Below are 17041 nucleotides of genomic sequence, written 5' to 3' on the forward strand. Positions count from 1 at the left end.
ATTTAATGAGCCTAGACAGCAATACTCTTTTATGAGTTGGAGAGGAGAACAATGCCACTCATACCTGGAAATTGCACAATATTTTTGTCAAGGAAGATAGGCACAGTGTAAGCTACTGGCAAGCTCACTTTTGTGAAAGGAAAATTGTTAAAACTTTCCTAAGCTTTCTATTAGTTCCATCTATTGAGTTCTACCAATTCAGAGTGGTTTAACAGCCTCTGCAAACCAGCAAAAATGCACTCATAAAATCTTTATTAAAGAAAAAGTTTTGGAAAGCCAATTTGACCAGGTCTTCTCCATATGAAGGGACTACATTCAAGCTTTGGAAATTCTGCTTCTGTTTTGTACAGATGCCCTCTCACTGACCCACAACTTCATTTAACTCTCCTCAAGAGGAAGAAAAGAATCCCTGCTAAAATTATTAGCATTCACAAAGAATATTTTCTTTGAGGAAATGGCCAGCACACGTGCTTTGCTTTCTCAAAGACTCCTGTGAATACAGCACTAACTCTGTACTCCTGCAGCTAGGAGACTTTTTTTCCCCAAAGACAAGCACACATTAGTACCATGCAATGGTTTACCCTGTTGCACTTCCCATGGAGATGCTCCCTTGGTTTTCATTCTCTCTTTCTCATAGCTTGTTTGGAGGTCTGGTGTCCCTTGGTCCCATATCTCACTTCTCTCAAACCATTTTTATTTTATTCTGCAGAATACGAACCCCCAGAAGCAAAGCATAGGGTGTTTGTTGGGTAGCAAAGATGTCTAATAGCTTTGGTTCCCTTTTCTTCAGTTGCTTGCCCGCCACCAAAAGAGAGCCCCAAAGTGCGAGATTTAGACCTGAAATACAGCCCAGGGATGTTTGCTAGAGGCCACCACAGCCTCATAACACAACATCTGCCCTAGCTTTTAGAGGGGAAAAACAAACCAGAAGGAGCTTGCGCAACATGTAATCAAACACAGTTGCTCTAAAAGGCAAGGAAGAAGAGATTCGTGCTGTCCTCCTAGCATCCATCCAGAGCCCTATGTCCCCAGACTCCACCTAATGTGATCCTGTTCAGCTTCTTGGTTGTATTTTCTTCGTGTAGCTGGAGGAGTTTCTTTTTCCTCTCATGGAGGTTTGCTAACCATAAGAGCTGCAGAGAGTGCAGAAATATTAACAGCAGTTGACAGAAGAGCTCTCAGTGGGACACAGAGGCTCCTGGCTTACCACTCAGTGTACAGGCCCTTAGGATAACACATATCATCTTACTGTTATAATTATTACTACTTTCATTAAAATAGAGGAGATGAGAGACCCATAAGGGGAGGAGAGCCTGAAATCATGCATACCTTTTTTATGACACCCAATGCAGCCCGTGCTCCTAGCCAAAGCACCCAGACAGGCTATCTCATCAAATTCAGCAGTAGTAGTGAAAAGAGACCTACAAGTTATTTGATAAAATGCCACATTATGAGGTATCATAGCCTCAGACACAAGGGACTTCAAAGCTACTCCCAGGCCTGCTTACAGCTGTTACTTGGAGTTGCTGTGTCTCAGTCCACATTCAGCTTTCTATTTCGGACAAAAAGAGGTGCTCTCCAAACTGAGGAAATGCTGACCATTGTGAATAAAGTAAGTAGGTGTCCTTTTTTTGAATGGATTAAACAAAAACCCTCTTCATTTTCCCCCAGTGAGGGCTCTTTTCACGTGTAAGACAATGCTTTTAACCCCATGAGCTCAGTCAATTCAAATATTTCACGCTGAGACTCGCTGTTTTTACTTGGAGTAACTATTCTGCTAAATAAACCCCATGGTTGCTGAAATGAAAGCAAGAAGCTAGAGGCTGCACACCAAAGTCCACTCTGTTCCTACCTCCTGATCTGGGAGGGGTGCAGGTTTGAGAACAGTGACACATCTTCTGCTGGCAGAGCCAAAGGGAGAACTGTGGCAGCAAGAAGAGTCGGTGCAGGCATAGTGAGCATCTGTCCATGGATGAAGCAGGCACAGCCTGCTTCATAACCATAACCAGCCATACTATGAGGAAGAGACAGCATTTCTCAGACTGTTACTATTTTGACTCCAGTGAGTTCTAATTAAGCTAGTCACATCACCCAGCCAACATATGTACAAAGCAAAGTGTCCCTGTTTCCTAGTGTGGCCAAGTGCAGACTGGATAATCACTGGATGATTTGTGTTGCACCTTCCCATCATAACTCAGACAAGAAATCAGCGCAAACCACAGGTTTCCCAAATAAGAGGATGTTCATTCATGCAGATGTCATCTCTGACATTGCAACACACAGCTTTCCCGCTTCTTCCCAAGGCTGTGCAAGTACCACCACCCCCAAAGCAGCTGGCTTTCCCCATCTTCTAAATGTTCCTCACTCTAACATGTTCTTGGCAGCTCCACACAGAGAAGTCCTATGCATGCAACTGACCTTGAACAACAAACAGTGTCACCTTCAGCACTGCCTCCAATGCACATTCCTCAGCACCGAGATGACACATCTCAGAATCTGCAACAGTGAATAGAAACATATTCATCTTTCTGATCTGCCTTCCTCTAATCTGCCAAGGAGTGTCCTACAGCTATTACCCAGTCCTCCCAGAACACATTAATCACTCTAAGTCATAATAAAGCTTTCTAAGTATGAACAAGATACAGCTGTTAAGAAACTGCAAATGCTAGGCTAGCTTTTGAGGGCTACCATAGTGAACTTACCATGTTGATGCACGCAATTGACATTAATTAGCACAATCAGAAGGCTACCTTTATGACTATTCTAATATTTTCATTTTATTTGATGTATAGGAGATACTTATGCTAGAAAACATTGCTCCATTGATAACAATGGGAGGCAATTGTTAGTCTACGAAGTAAACACTTCAACAAACTAGATTTTAATCCAGGTTAGTAACTTCAATTAGTCCCAAACCATTAACCCCACATGCTTATCTTTACCTTCATGGCATTTACCTTCATGGCAGTCCAATGCAGCAGATATGGCCAAGCTGCATAAAGCCATGTACTATAGAAATACCCAGGCTTATCTTGGTAAAGGTGAGTTAGTTTGTGAAGAGCTTGGAGTCACTGAAGTTAGACTGTTCCTGCTACCAGCTTCCTCATCTGTGACTACATGACCCATTGGTCTGAAAAGCAGCCCAGGAAAGGGAATGGCAGGAGTTTGAGGACACATAATCTATGTGGAAAAGTGAATGGGAGCCATGCTAAGGACATAGGTAACTAGAAGGCTGTGGGAAAAACTTGAAAATGTTAAAAAAAACTTGAAAACGTTATGGGTCATGTGTTAGGGAAAGAAGAAAGGTTGCATGGCTTCCTGAAGCCCTCTACAGCCACACTACCCAGCAGAAAAACAGACAGAGTCAATATCCTGTTTTGAGGATTTGGGGATTTTTTCAAAGAGTTTAATTAATTAATTAATTAATTAGTGCAACATGCCTGATTCTCTGGTGCTACTGCATTGCTTCTGACTGAACTGGATGACTATAACCAATATTAAACTCCATGTTTGTCTCTGTATTATTCCAGCAAAAAGACATGAACACAAAACTGATTTCAGTCATTATTGAGTAGCAGACTCTGGTTGCTAAATCTTCAGCAACGGAGCAGCAACTCAGTTAGGCAGCCACTGGTGAGAACTGCTTTTCCCCCTTCCAATTGCAGCTGGGCAGGTGCAGGGAATATATTTTAAATTATGCTGATCACATGAGCATCACACCTGCTAAACCAGCTGGTCACATTCACATTAGGTTTAGCTGTGATGATCTGAAAAGCATATCTGAAAAGTAATTTATATTCATCATCTGAAAATAACTTATTCCCATTCTCCCCCAAACCTTCTATACTTAAGTTATTCAGCTATGGTTTCTGCTCACACATCCTTTTGCAGAAAAGCTGTTCTAAAGGTTAAGCTAGTTGGAGAAATATATTCTCTTGCACACAGAGGGGAAGACGGCTCTAATGTGCTCCTCTCAGGACTCATTCATCACCTATTTTTGGGGTCAACTGGTCCACAAAACTCAACAGTCTGGCTAGGACCTGCAGTGATGCAGACTGAGGGCAGCACCTTTCCTTACCCTAGAAGCCAGCCTGGATGGTGGGTTTTCAGATCTGATCTGCACTCGTGAGGGTTGTTAAACACCCCTGCTTCTCAGTTCTGCTGCTAGGAGCTTGGATAGGGTTGGCTTATAAGAGAGCTAGACTGCTCTAATATAATGACGTGTAGCATGCAGACTGGCTGCAAAGTGCCTTATTGGATCCCCACTTCTCTGGGGCAGTAAAAAGTCAGGTAAATAATCTACAAGAGCCAGAAAGTACAAGGGGGCAAATGAACCTGACTGCAGAGTTTCTGCAGCTTTACTTCAATGATGAGGTTTATTAAGAAAGTGGCTAAATGAAGAACCAGCACTGCTTTTGCAATTCTGTGTGTTTGTATGTGTGTGTACATGAGGAAGTTTGTTCTCTTTCATTGTGGGTTTCACTGGTATTTCCACCAAAAAGGACAGTACTTTGAAGCTGGGGAGGCTGGGTATGTTCCTTAAGAACTGGGGGTGATTCCAGAATGCAATTATATTATTAGTACAAATAAAGCATGACATTTCCTACAACAGCACATCCAGAAGGAATTTTTACATAGTTCATAAGACTCTAGAGTCACTTCAGCCCAGTGCAGGCAGCCAGTCACGCTGGAATACCAGCTGCTCAGAAGAGCAAAGACTAGTTAAAAGAATGAAGTGTTTAAAACTTCATTTTTTAAAGAAGTGACTTTTCTTTGTCTCGCTTCACTGATTTTCAGTGAGATGAATAGATTGTTACTGTATCATGAGCAATAGTTGAATTATGATCATGAAAATTCTTTTCTTTGGTGAACTTGTAGAGAAAATGAATACCATTTTTTTCACATACCTGAGGAATAAAAGCACTTGTGGAGAGGAATCTTTCCCACAGGGAACCCTTGTGTACTTTGCAGTAGTATTTTATTAAGAGCTGGAGAGTTCAAGGGTCTCACAAATGTAAGTTTTCAATTAGCTTTCCATTGTGTCCCAAACAGTCTCTAAATACTTAACTAAACTTTAATCCAATCACTTGATTTGACTCCAAGCATGATTTATCTTATAATCATCATCTGTTCAATGAGGGGAAAAAGAAAGCAAACTTGTTCTTGGCCCATCATGACTCATACATGAATTTACTCTGCGATCAGAGTTGTGTTTTCCTTTTGGCTGATGCCTTGGCAATTGCAAGCATTGGCTTTGGTTTTCTTTTTAGGTATGATCATTCCTGCTCATTACCCCCCGCCTCCACCCCCTCCCCCAAAAGCTGAATAGCACTGAATGTCTGTCCTTTATACCTTTTCCCACTGAGGCATGTGAGGTTTTTTGCTTTATCTTGGTGTTTCATTAATCAAAAGTGTCTGCTGTTTGACCTGCTCTCACAGTATAAAACACGCTTTAAACAGGAGGATCACTATTTTAAATGAGTGACATTTTCCTGGGAGGACATACTACAGAGAGTGCATGATGACAGCAAGACACAGACAAACCAGCCTCTCCTGGGCATCCACAAACAGCTCAGCTATTGACACTGGGTAACAGAGACAGAATACAAGGATCAGTCTGATGAGATTTTTTTTTTTTGACTTTTTGACCTCCTGAGCTGATGGCAGCCATGGTGTGCCTCAGTTTACTGATCTGAAATTGAGGCTTTCATGCCACAGCTTTATAATACTGTTTACCCTTTCATAAATTCTACATAAAAGCTGAATGCTAGATGGCCAGCACAGCCTGCAGACCAGCTCTCTGAGGGAACTTCACGCAGTCCCTCTGGGATCTGCAGCTCTCTACGCACCAGACACGGCACACCATGTTACAACATACCTCCTCAAACCATCCCAGCCACATGCTTTTGCCTTCACGCAGTAGCCGCAGTAAAAAGCACCTCTCCAGATAAAATAAATAGTGGACCCAACCTTTGCCCAAGAATGGCGTGAAATGCAGAACCTTTGAGGTCTGAAAGTGTTGTGTAACATCTTCATCTTCCCATGCATTATTATTCATGCCAGTGGCTTGTGCAACTCGCAGTTCCAGCTGACAGTGGGAGCAGAGTTTGCAAACACTGCGCTCATCACAATTCACTGGCTGCCCAGAACTGTGAAGTAGCAGGACTCCCCAGGGTATACAGGTTTCTCAAGAGATTTCTCATTGAAATGTTCCTTACAATTCACAATGGCTAGAAATTTCAGACAAATTCCTTGAGGCTGCTACACTGACTCAAATTTCATTGCAAGGCTAACAGTGCTTGATAGTCTTCTCTGAATGCCAAGTTTTAGAAAGAGAAGACTTCTTGAAAAGATCAGGTTTCTTCTCTCTCTTTCCTTCCTTCCTTCTTTCTTTCTTTCTTTCTGGTCATGCTAATAATTTCTCTGTCATCCTCCTCCAGCTTCCAACAACCTGCAATTCAGGGACTTCTGGAGCTGTAGCTGGTTCATGCTGAGACTGCAACTATTCCAAAAATCAAGGCTTCTTTCCTCCTGGGTTTGAGATCACCATGCAGTGTTAGCCTTGACGCCATAGGTGACAACTGCTTGGGTATAGGTGTGTAGAAAGAACGTTTGCAGATACTCGGTTGCCCAAAGCCTCAGTAAATGGATTTGCTTGTCATTTGCTGAATAAAAGCTCAGACACAGCTTAGCAAACTAGGCCATTTCAGGGACTTCCAGGGAGGCTGTGGTCACTCTAAGTGACATTTATCTCCTGGAGGTTGATGTAGGTGCTTTTTTCCCCCATTCATAGTTGAAAAAGAAAAATTAGTAGTACTGGGAAGCAATTCATCCCATCCCACTGCCCCCTTCTGATTTGCTCACGGCATTGGTAACAGGAGCCTTCAGCCAGTTCAAGTATCAACATCTCCTTTGTAGGCAGCTAAAGTCAGACAAGATGACTTTGTGGTCCAGCTTCCAGTGCTAACTAGCTAATGGGTAGTGGTAATTGGGTGTCTAATTGGAGTAACTACGGAAGTAGCACTTGACTGTGCTTTCTTGGTCTGTCTCTACTGGCCCATTCCTAAGGCTGCTGCTGTGCAGCTCAGGGGCGCTGCTGGCAGAGGTCCTGCTTGAGGTCTACCTCTTCCCAGAAGAGCTATTTTATATATTCCCAGGTTTTGCTATTGAGGAGGGTGACCTCTACCTTTAGAGTCCTGATAATTAGTTCCCCAGTGCCAAGCTGTGCTTCAAATCTGACCTTTCAGACTGGGGTGCTTGTCAATGTAGGCATGGTAAGGTCATCAGCTAGGAAATCAGAGGCATGCTTTCAGCAAAGACAATAATGGCCTATCAACATTTGCAAATCTTTTGGTGGTCTGTCTCTTGGGGGTTTTGAATGAAGACTGGATGTACCTTTTTTAAAAACATCCTTTTTCAACAAGAAAATCCCACTGGGCTTGGGGCCAAAGTTGCTGGGTAACAACCGAAGGCGTGTGTTATCACGGCAATCAGAATAGAGGATCATAATGATTCCCTTCTGGCTTTAAACCCTATGAAAACTCACTTCTTGTTAATGCTGAATTCATAGAGCAGGAATTCACACTTGGGATCCTACCCAAGAAGACTGGCAGCCACCACAGCAGATCTAAACACTTCACTGCTTTTACGGTGGGAGGCTGCATTTGTGCTGCTGGGAACAGCTCTCAGATCTTTTACTTTGATGCTCACTTGTTTGCCATTGCCTTTTTCTCTCATGCAGTCAAGAAATTGTAACCTTCCTGGCCTACAAAGCTGCTCCAGAAAATACTGCCCCTGTTAATCATCACTGATTCAGCTCAGGAGGGAAGGGTGGGAGATGGTGACATTAAGCTTATTTTTGACACGGTGATTCATCTGATCCAAATCTTCCCCAAGTCTCTGGCTCCCTGCTCATTGCTGTGAGACACTTGTCTTTCACAAAATGACTTTTGGCTACTCTCTTTGACCCAGCAATGACCTTCTGGCAGGAAAAAGGAGTAAACACCAAAAAATTAATGGCAGCTGAGCATCTCTGAAAGGGCACCACGATGCTGGTCCCTCCAAACCTCTCAGGTAGGGTATGCATATAGAGCCTGGCTACAAAGCTTTGTCCTCAACAGCCAAATTCAGTAAACAGCCACCCAAATGGTTCCAAAACTGCTTTTTAAGGCTCCATCTTTGCATTTTCCATGGTGTCGAGGAAACTTCAGTAATGCCAGCTGGTGGCAATACATAAATAAGTCTCTTCTCTCATGCAGTGCAGCATTTTGATAACGTGGTGTGACAGCTCTCCAATAAAAACAGGTTTTAATGCATGCTCCCTCCACCCACTGTGTCCACAGAGGTGGATGCAGAGACAAAGTGTTTTTTCAGAGGGCAGACCTGTGTGCAGCTGCAGTTTCTGGTAGGTTTCTTTTCTTCCACAGCCCGTTCAGTAACAAGTGCCCCTTCAGCAAGGTCACAATGGTGCTGCAATAGTTCAGTGTCTTCTTAGATCCTGTCTGAGTCAACCATGGCTACCAAAGGCTGAACTGGGTTCAAAGCACATTAAAGGTGTAACAGCCAGGGAGAAGGCTGGAGAGCACGGCTGAAGCATCTCACACACGTGGAGGTTTTCTGAAGCTGTTGTTTCTGTTTTACAGTGCGAACATGTGCTGAGTTCCCATAAAGCAGCAACAGCTGTCAGTCAAACAGACATCACTCTGTAAATCCGCCCCAGTGACTCTGTTTTCAAACCCAGGGTCTCTAGGCAGGTTTATGAGGTGCTGCCTGCATGATTAACTAGTCCAGAGGACCACTGTGCAGGTGCAGCGAGCAGGAGGGGAGTGGGGCCAAGGGAGCCAGGGAGCAGGTCCCAGCCATCAGGGCCCTGCCATCAGCCATGCCAACCTGGGCTTCAGGCCCTACACCCTGGTCTGGTGCATGGCGAGGGCTTCAAGCTCCAAAATCCCACAGATATTGCACATTAATGGGAAACATCACAAGATTCCTGACTGCGGTGTGAGCTGAAGATGCACAAGCACGGCTCTCTTTTCTCTGTCCCATTCTTTTTCTTGGGCCCAGGTGTGTCTTCTAATCACTTCTAACCCTAGGGAAAGCAAATTTCTTCATTAGCCTCAGTACAAGAATGGGATACAGAATCTATGGGCTTTTTCATTTTTTAATGATTTTTTTTTTCTCCCATTCAAACAAGACCATAAACAATTCAGATATACAGGATTGCTCGTACCCAAAGAGAGTGCTTGGCCTCCTGGAATGGATAACCCACCCCTTTAAAAAATGTTCCTGTATGTTTCAGAAGACATCTTTTTGACAGTGGTTTTGCAAAGGAGTTAAGTTATACTCAAGGAGCAAGAGGAAGAATGTTTTACATAGTGCCTGACATCCTGAGAGCTGACTGAACTCACTGATGACTTTAAGGCACTACCCCATGAATGGGAGAGGGGAGAATTGACATCTGAATAAAACCTTTAATAAAAGCATTAGCTAATCACACAAATTGAAGTTTTTCCTCTCCCTGGAGATAATTCTCACTGGCTACAGAGATGAGGATGGTCATGGGCACGACCTGTAATCCTTGGAGGCTGTCTGATGTTAACCTTCCTGAGGTATGTTTTGGGTTGCATGGAGAAATCACCGTGCAATGCAGGACAAGCAGTCCTCCTAGGGCCATCGCACAAGGAAGTTTCCATGAGCACTTCACTTCCCTTGAGATCAAAACTGTACAGATAAGCATAGGCTAATGTACATGTTTTGTCCTAAAGACAATCGTTCACTCAAACAAGCAGCCACACACCCCAGAGCAGCGACTTGGATGAGGAACTGCTTGGCAGCAACAATCCAAAGGTCATCCCTCAACTCATAAAAGGCTCAGTGAGAAAGGGGAAACCACGAGTGACTGTTTTTATTAGAGAAAATACCTTCCTTCTCCTAAGGAGACTGGGATTAATTTTCTGTAACTTCGCAAACACCCTGAAGAAAAGTTGAAGTGACTGTGTTCACTTTTAAACACCAAAGACTTTGAAAGCAAATGCTATCTTGACTAGTTTATATTAATAAAGAAGTAAATCAAAGTTATGTTAACAATCATTCACCAGTGTCTTGCCCCCACAAACTTTAAGATCTGATGTTTCTACCCTGTGAATAAGAGGTCCTGTTACCTTTTTCACTTAAAATCAACATCCTGTGTATGCTAGGAAGGTTTCATTTCACAATTATTTGAGCATCTCAGAAACAGCCATCATCCCTTTGAAATCCTCTTGCTCTGGAAGTCTTTGTTCTGCTTCTCATTACATTGTTTCATTTGCTCTTGTTTTAGGTTAAAAAGAAGCACATTCCATTGTTAAATGATAATACTTGCACTTTTTTTGCCCCCAGCACTTCACAATGTGCCAAGGAGTTCAGGAATACCAGGCATTGCATATGGCCCAAAAGAAGGTAGAGAAACTTGGTGTTCTACCACTTAACTGCAGCTATAAAGAGCTCAACCAACTCACTACCAGGCCAGTTCAGGTCCTGTAAATCCTTCTCTTCAGCTCTAGTTTGGCAGCACCATTTGGCTGCACACTCCCACCCAGATAAAGCATTCCCCCAAATTTCTGGCCTCTTTCACCTCATTTTCTCTGTGATTTGGGACCTAGTTCCCAGGTCTGCTGATGAACACAGTGTCAGCTCTATGCAACACTGGCTTGGATTAGCAGCAGTTACATGGTGGGCTTGTACTTTGGAGTTACCTAACCTGAAAATAGAGCACGTGGTCCTTTCTACATTTGTTATCTGTCTAGGCCAAGGTCTGACTCCCTTTATTAAACAATTAAAGATGGTGGAAACGTGCTCAAACTAAATTCTCAGGAAAAGAAACGCCATTTTGCCAGAACTGGGAGGTTTCATTGATTCCTCTAAAACTGGTTTCACTGATTTCATCTAAAATTTGGTAAGGTTCTCCAAGCTGAATCTGAAATACAGTCAATAGGTCAAGAAGGGGAGGGGAAGATCTATTTCCCAAATAACCCCAGAATGCCCTGTTATCTTTGAGATACAGGTACAGGGTAAAAACTTTCAGCTACTAAAACACTGAAAAGAAAAAGAATACCAGCTGCAGTGGAAATATTCCCTGAAAGCAGGTTTATACCCCAAACTCTATGAAACAGGCAAAATCCCAGAGTCTGCCATGGGTTTGTTCAGATGATGGAGACAGATCAAACAGAACTTAGAAAAGTGGCTTCCAGCATGAACAGGGAAAGTTATGCAGGGAGTCATGGATACCCAGACCTGGCAGGATTAAAATGCAAATACAAATGGCCATAGCTCCATTACCTAGCATAGATATATATAAAACTGCTGCCACCTCAAGAATTAAGTGCTAGCAGAAAAAGTGGCCAGCAGAAAAAAATTATTTCTGGATCCCACTCAATCTGAAGATGTTATGGAGAATGTGACTGTTGAGCAGATCTTGAAATTTTACCAGGGTGTCATAATCAACAGCACCTTCACTCAACATAGTACTGGTGCCACCTTATTCACTGTTTGGGGCTTTACCATACCTTCCAGAAAAGTGCAAAATTGGTCCAACTAGCAGTACATAGCAGTACATGTCCCCTTCTGACAACCCTGGTGTCAGAAACATTGACAGTTCAACAGATCTGAAGCTGTAGAAAGGTTTGTTTGTGTAAGGGATGGGATCCTCAGCTTCTCTTCTGACCTCTTTCATAGCTGGCTTTCTAAGGGAAAATCTTTTCTTGCTTTCCTCCCTTCCACTCCCCTCCTCCCTCTTCTGCTTTGTCCAGAGTCTCTCTAAGAGAGCCAAATTCCCCTGAACATGCTAAAAGAAGGCTTGCTGGAACATCTGCTCTCCATCTGTGGAGCCAGACATATCCCCAGGCAACACTATTAGCAGTGATGGATCTGGAAGGGAACATTAAGCACTGAAGAAGCATCTGCTGAAAAAAAGGAACCCAGCACATAAAAATATAACCATGCTATTTGCCAAGCCTCCTCTTTTCTGCCCATTGCTCCCAGAGTCCTGTTCAGGAGAAGACCCACTATTCTCTTGCTGCTTTAAGTATTTTCAAGTGTCTTATATTTGTGCATAAGGTAGTCAAATGAGAACTGCCAAGCGCTCAGTTAAACAGTGACTGGTGAGCTATAGAAGCATTCAAAATGGAACGTGAAATCTGGGAACTGCAAAGCACCTGTGGGAAGCCAACCACACAGCAGCAGTGCCACAGAGGTGCTTTGGTGGTGCCATGTGCAGAGGTAAGGGGCCGAGGCAAGAAGGCTTTCCCACTACCTCTTTTCTGCACAAGAGCCCAAATCTACTTTCTAGAGTGTAGAAAGGACTGCTGGGGTCAGATATGCAGCCCCACTGCCAAGTATGGGGACTGTGGTAAGTAATTTCCTCTGAGACCACTGCTTGCACACAACACTGGAAAATACGATCGGACAATTTCAAAGAAAACATCACAGAATGACCTCTGTGTTGACTGGCCCAAGTTCAAGTCTCAGCTCTGCCACCCGTGACTGTGTCTATTCCTTTCACCTCTCCCAAGCATCTCCTGCTCTGTAACTGCCTTGTCCCTCGCTGTGATTCATTTGGAGCAGAGGCTCTCTGTCACTGGGGGGTTTCACAGAACCAGTATTTTGCCACTGGGGTATGTCTATATCACAGCAAATCATTTATTTTGTAAAAACCTAATACCAAATTTGTGTCTTATCTTATCAGAGAAAAATTCATTCTTGTCATTTAGCCACTATCTACTCTGTCAGGCATTCACATTTTACATTTCCCTTTCTCAAGCAAATTTTCAGATAACAGGTTCTGATTATTTTGCATAAGGAGAAGAAATGATAAATAATAAGGAAATAAGAAATAAGACAAAAATAAAAAATAAGAAATAAAAAATAGTATTTTATACACTGCAACTCTCTCATATCTCTTTGCAAAGTCACTCCTGTAGCCTGTTGTCTACTGTTTTTAATCTTCCTGCATCAGGAGAAATTGCCATAAAGTGTAGTTAGAAAGATGAGTCATTAATAACCTAAGCCTTATCTTAAAAGAAATCCCTCTATTTGCAGGACAAAGCTACCACCTGACTGACTGCAACCTAAGTCACTGTTAAGAGATGGGGAGCATGATCATCCTTTTGGACCCATTGAAAATGGGGGTTGTTTTCTGGTCTCTGACTCGTTATTTGAAGCTCCTGTGATTAGTACTTTTAGCTCTCCTGATCAGTAAGCTTTCTGTAGCTCATAAACTTCACACATCTCTTGAACCCACAATCAGAAACAGGACATAAGTCTGTGCATGAAGTCAAACATTTGATTAAGTGCCTTGAAAAAGTTCTTAACGCCATGCTTCAGAGAAAATATTTAGGCTTTCTCTAACTCAAAACATGTTTCTATTCCATTTATTTAAGATATCATTTAGATTACTTCTGAATGAATTGAAATATTGGGTTAAGTATTGAAGAAAACAAGGAGACTGAGTCACTCACTTTTATTGCACACTTGCTTTAAAATTCTGGCTGTGCTTAACACCTTTGACCCCCTTTCTCCAGTGTCACAGGGGAAAAGCCACAAACTGTCACGTTGGACAATTGCTACTGTCCTGGTTTCCAGCACTTCTCAAGATGTGACTCACCTGTTCAACCATTTTAGGACTGCACCCATCATGATTATTACAGGTGCTGCAATTTTCCAGTACTTAGTATGGTCTGAGACAGAGCACTAAATACCCACATCACCCATATGTGGCAGTGCTGGTTTACACAAAGCAAGGTACCACTGTGCTCCGTTTTAACACAGCAGTGCATCACAAGTCTTTATCCCAACTGCTCTCCCACTAGAAGTGTGGAATATGCAACTGGCTTCTGCTGCCAAAGAGGGCAGAATCGTGTGTTTCTGACAACATTATAATAAGGTTTTGTTTGTCCAGCTATGGGAGAATGTGTGGCTATTAACACTTAACCAGAAAGATAAAGGACTGTATTTTGTTTCTTTATTCAGTCACTGCTTACCAAAACCAATAACAATTACAACAAAGTCCCAGCACAAATCCTACTCTAAATAGTAGGTGGAGAGACTGAACTTGTGGACAAACTCAATAATTACTTCAATGGTTTTTAGAGGAGAAGGGCAATTGAAAAATTGTAATCTTTTGTTACATTCATTTATATTCTTTTATAGTCAACAGCTAATAAAAATAGAAGCACGTGTGCTATTTAGTTTTAAGTGAAAAAGAATAGGATCCTTCCCCTGCTGAGGAGCCAAGAAGTATTTAAATGGTGAGTCTCACTTGGACTTACAACTGGGGAAATTTTTGCAATAGTCTTCTTCAAGGACACAACCAGGACTCTCTGCCCCTGACAGTTTTGAGGAGTGGGAGCATTAATGAAATCAGAACCTCATTTTCCTAACAGCTAAGTTAGTCAGAAGCCTGAAACATATCCATTAACTTGCCTCAGACTGGTGGATCCGAGGATGGAAGAACCTTGCTACAGCTTTGATCAGGAAGACTCTACTCCTGACTTCCTCTTCTGGGACCAGGATCCCAACATTGAGCTCCAACTGGACGACCTCCTGCTGGACTACTGCTCCCTGGAGGACCCTTCATGCCCTTGGCCCTCTCCTACCCACCCACCCTTAGTCCCCGTTGGCCCACCTGTCCCACCGAGCACAGCAGCCGGAGCTACGGGGGGTGCTGAAGCGGACAGCTCCCGGCCTCCCCCCGCCAGCCTCCACCGCCGCGCCGCGAACGTCCGCGAGAGGAAGAGGATGCTCAACATCAACTCGGCCTTCGACGAGCTCAGGTGCCACGTTCCGACTTTCCCCTACGAGAAGCGCCTCTCCAAGATTGACACGCTCCGCTTGGCCATCGCCTACATCGCTCTCCTTGGGGAGATCCTGATATCCGGATGCGATCCCAAATCCTACGTGGAGGGGTGCCTCAGGAACGGTTTGCAAAGCCACCACCAGGCAACCTGGAATACAAGCGGTGAGAGAAAAAATTATTTTATTTTCAGGGATAACGGCAATACTTTGGGTTGCCAGTGAGAGTGAATCAAATAGCTTTTGAACACCACTTGTCACATTCAAATGACTCTGATGATGTACAACTTACCTTCAAGAGTGTAGGTAAATAGCTGTTGCAATTAAAAAAAATAAATCTAAACTTTGCCTCTAACTCTCATTTAAGGATCTTTTCCTTAAAAGTGAACTTGCTAAACTCGTGGGAATGGTTCCCTTTTCAAACCAGATTAAAGATTTTGTTTATTCTCAGAACATATTTTTAGACTTGTTGTTTTTCTCTGCAGAGCTGTTCCTTTATAATGTCACCTTATGGAACATCTAGATATTTTCTTTAATTTCTTTAGAGGTTTTCTTTAGCTTGTACCTGACTGAGAAAAACACATGGCTTTGAGCATAAACAGAATCTAATTTATTAAAATACATATGTTCAAGTAATCAAGGGTATCTCTGAGATACAGTGTTACAGTTAAACACTGAGAAGCTACATGAGAACATGCTCTCTAATTTCAGATTTGTTTTGAAGTATAAGGGAGTGAATGCCTATATGCAATTTATATTCTTATACAATTATTTATATATTAAAGTGAAGGACTGTTACTCTGTTCTCTGTTTGGCTTGTAATTAATCTTGATTTACAAGGGTTTTGAACTTTGTGCTTGCTTCTACCAGATTATGTCACTTCACCAGTCCACTATGTAGTGAAGATAGGAAATTGCCCAAGTGCCCAAGTATCAAGGGGCCTCAAGTGTCAGTGTGGAAGCAACAGGTCTTTAAAAGGCTTGAGTTACTTAGCAGTGCAGGGAGGAGCAGAGGGGGATTTTCAGTAGTTCTTGGCACTTTGCATTATAAGGTAATTAACCTTTCTAACTCCGTCCCTTTGCAGTTTAATTTCCTTTGGATTTTGTCACTTTTTGGAATTGGGCCTTGAAGTGTATCAGCCTTCAAAAAGTGTAGCATATTTAGAGGAAAGTCATTACAAAAGAAAAATCCCCTTTCGTTACACGTGGAAATGTCAAAAGGACAGAGCCTGAATGGAAAAAACAGGAAAAGTTAATTTAGTCTTTTCTCTTTCCCTATTAATTTCCATTAGCTACATGTCTGGGAAAATAAATCCTGATATACCACTGATCACAGCTCTCTTGAGTGCTGAGAACTTTTGTATTTTATTTTACAGCTACATCCACCTTTAATAGATAAACAAGTTGTTTTAGAATAACACAAATGCCTCTCATAGTTATCACGTCTTTGTCAGGCTTCTAGTTAACTAATGTTTCTGAAAAGCTCCACTGGGAAACATCTTAATGAATGAAGCTGCTTTTCTGGAGTGGTTGAATAGGTGACTTGTTAAATTCTAATTGAACTGTTTTAAAATGTTTTTAAATTAATGTGGTACATTCTTACTTTGTTTTCCTTTCTTCTATTCTGTGTAGATCTGACAGCCCGCCTGTCTTGGGTAAAGTGGGATTAAGAGCTACCCAAAAGACAGATCTCTGAAGGCAATGTATTGCTAATCTGATGACCCAACTGCTGGGTACCAGCTGTTAAATTCTCAGTACTGCAAGCAAAAACATGGCACTTACCACTTCATTGATTGTCATGAATCGCTTTCTTTCTGCATGTCCAGCATCCAGACTCTCATGGTGTTAACTTGTTGCTGTTTAGGGCCTTCTGCTTCTCTTTCTTCTGGTTTCTCACACACTTATGTACTACTCTTGTCTGAAAGTGGAAAAGTAACAACAACAACAAACAAACAAAACAACAACAACAACAAAAAACAACCATTAAAAATCAGTGTCATTACAATCATAGTAACATTTTGAGATTGCTGTTCCATTGAGTGAGAGCAATGTCCAAACCACATTTCCAGTGCATGGGAAAACCCATCCCTGATCACAAGAATAAGCTAAGCACCATTCACTGTAGCCTTTTGTTTGGCTGAAGATGTCCAGGGCAATAAGTGTAAAAGTTGCCAGTGATATAGAGCACAGAGAACATGAAAGGCAAGCTTTCCAGG

General features: G+C 42.5%; 1 protein-coding gene and 1 long non-coding RNA gene across 3 annotated transcripts; one reads left to right on the forward strand and one right to left on the reverse strand.

Moving 5' to 3' along the window:
• Positions 1–235: 235 nt before the first annotated feature.
• LOC311439230 lies at positions 236–3551 on the reverse strand. 2 transcript variants are annotated; one of them, XR_014694605.1, is made up of 4 exons: positions 2958–3551; positions 2419–2496; positions 1853–2014; positions 236–1133 (listed from the first exon to the last, which is right to left on the reverse strand). It is a non-coding gene; the product is annotated as an uncharacterized lncRNA (long non-coding RNA). The 2 variants fall into 2 exon arrangements; XR_014694606.1 differs by lacking the exon at positions 2958–3551 and adding an exon at positions 2577–2639.
• A 9933-nt stretch (positions 3552–13484) lies between these two features.
• Positions 13485–15915, forward strand: LOC311438555 (transcription factor atoh7-like; the record flags this gene model as incomplete). Its single annotated transcript, XM_084523035.1, has 2 exons — positions 13485–14992; positions 15911–15915. Exons 1-2 carry the CDS (start codon positions 14479–14481, stop codon positions 15913–15915), a joined length of 519 nt encoding a protein of 172 aa, XP_084379161.1. The 5' UTR covers positions 13485–14478.
• Between the last annotated feature and the right edge of the window lie 1126 nt (positions 15916–17041).

The sequence above is a fragment of the Aythya ferina genome (genome assembly GCF_964211825.1).
Source record: "Aythya ferina genome assembly, chromosome: 6".
Lineage (NCBI taxonomy): Eukaryota > Metazoa > Chordata > Aves > Anseriformes > Anatidae > Aythya > Aythya ferina.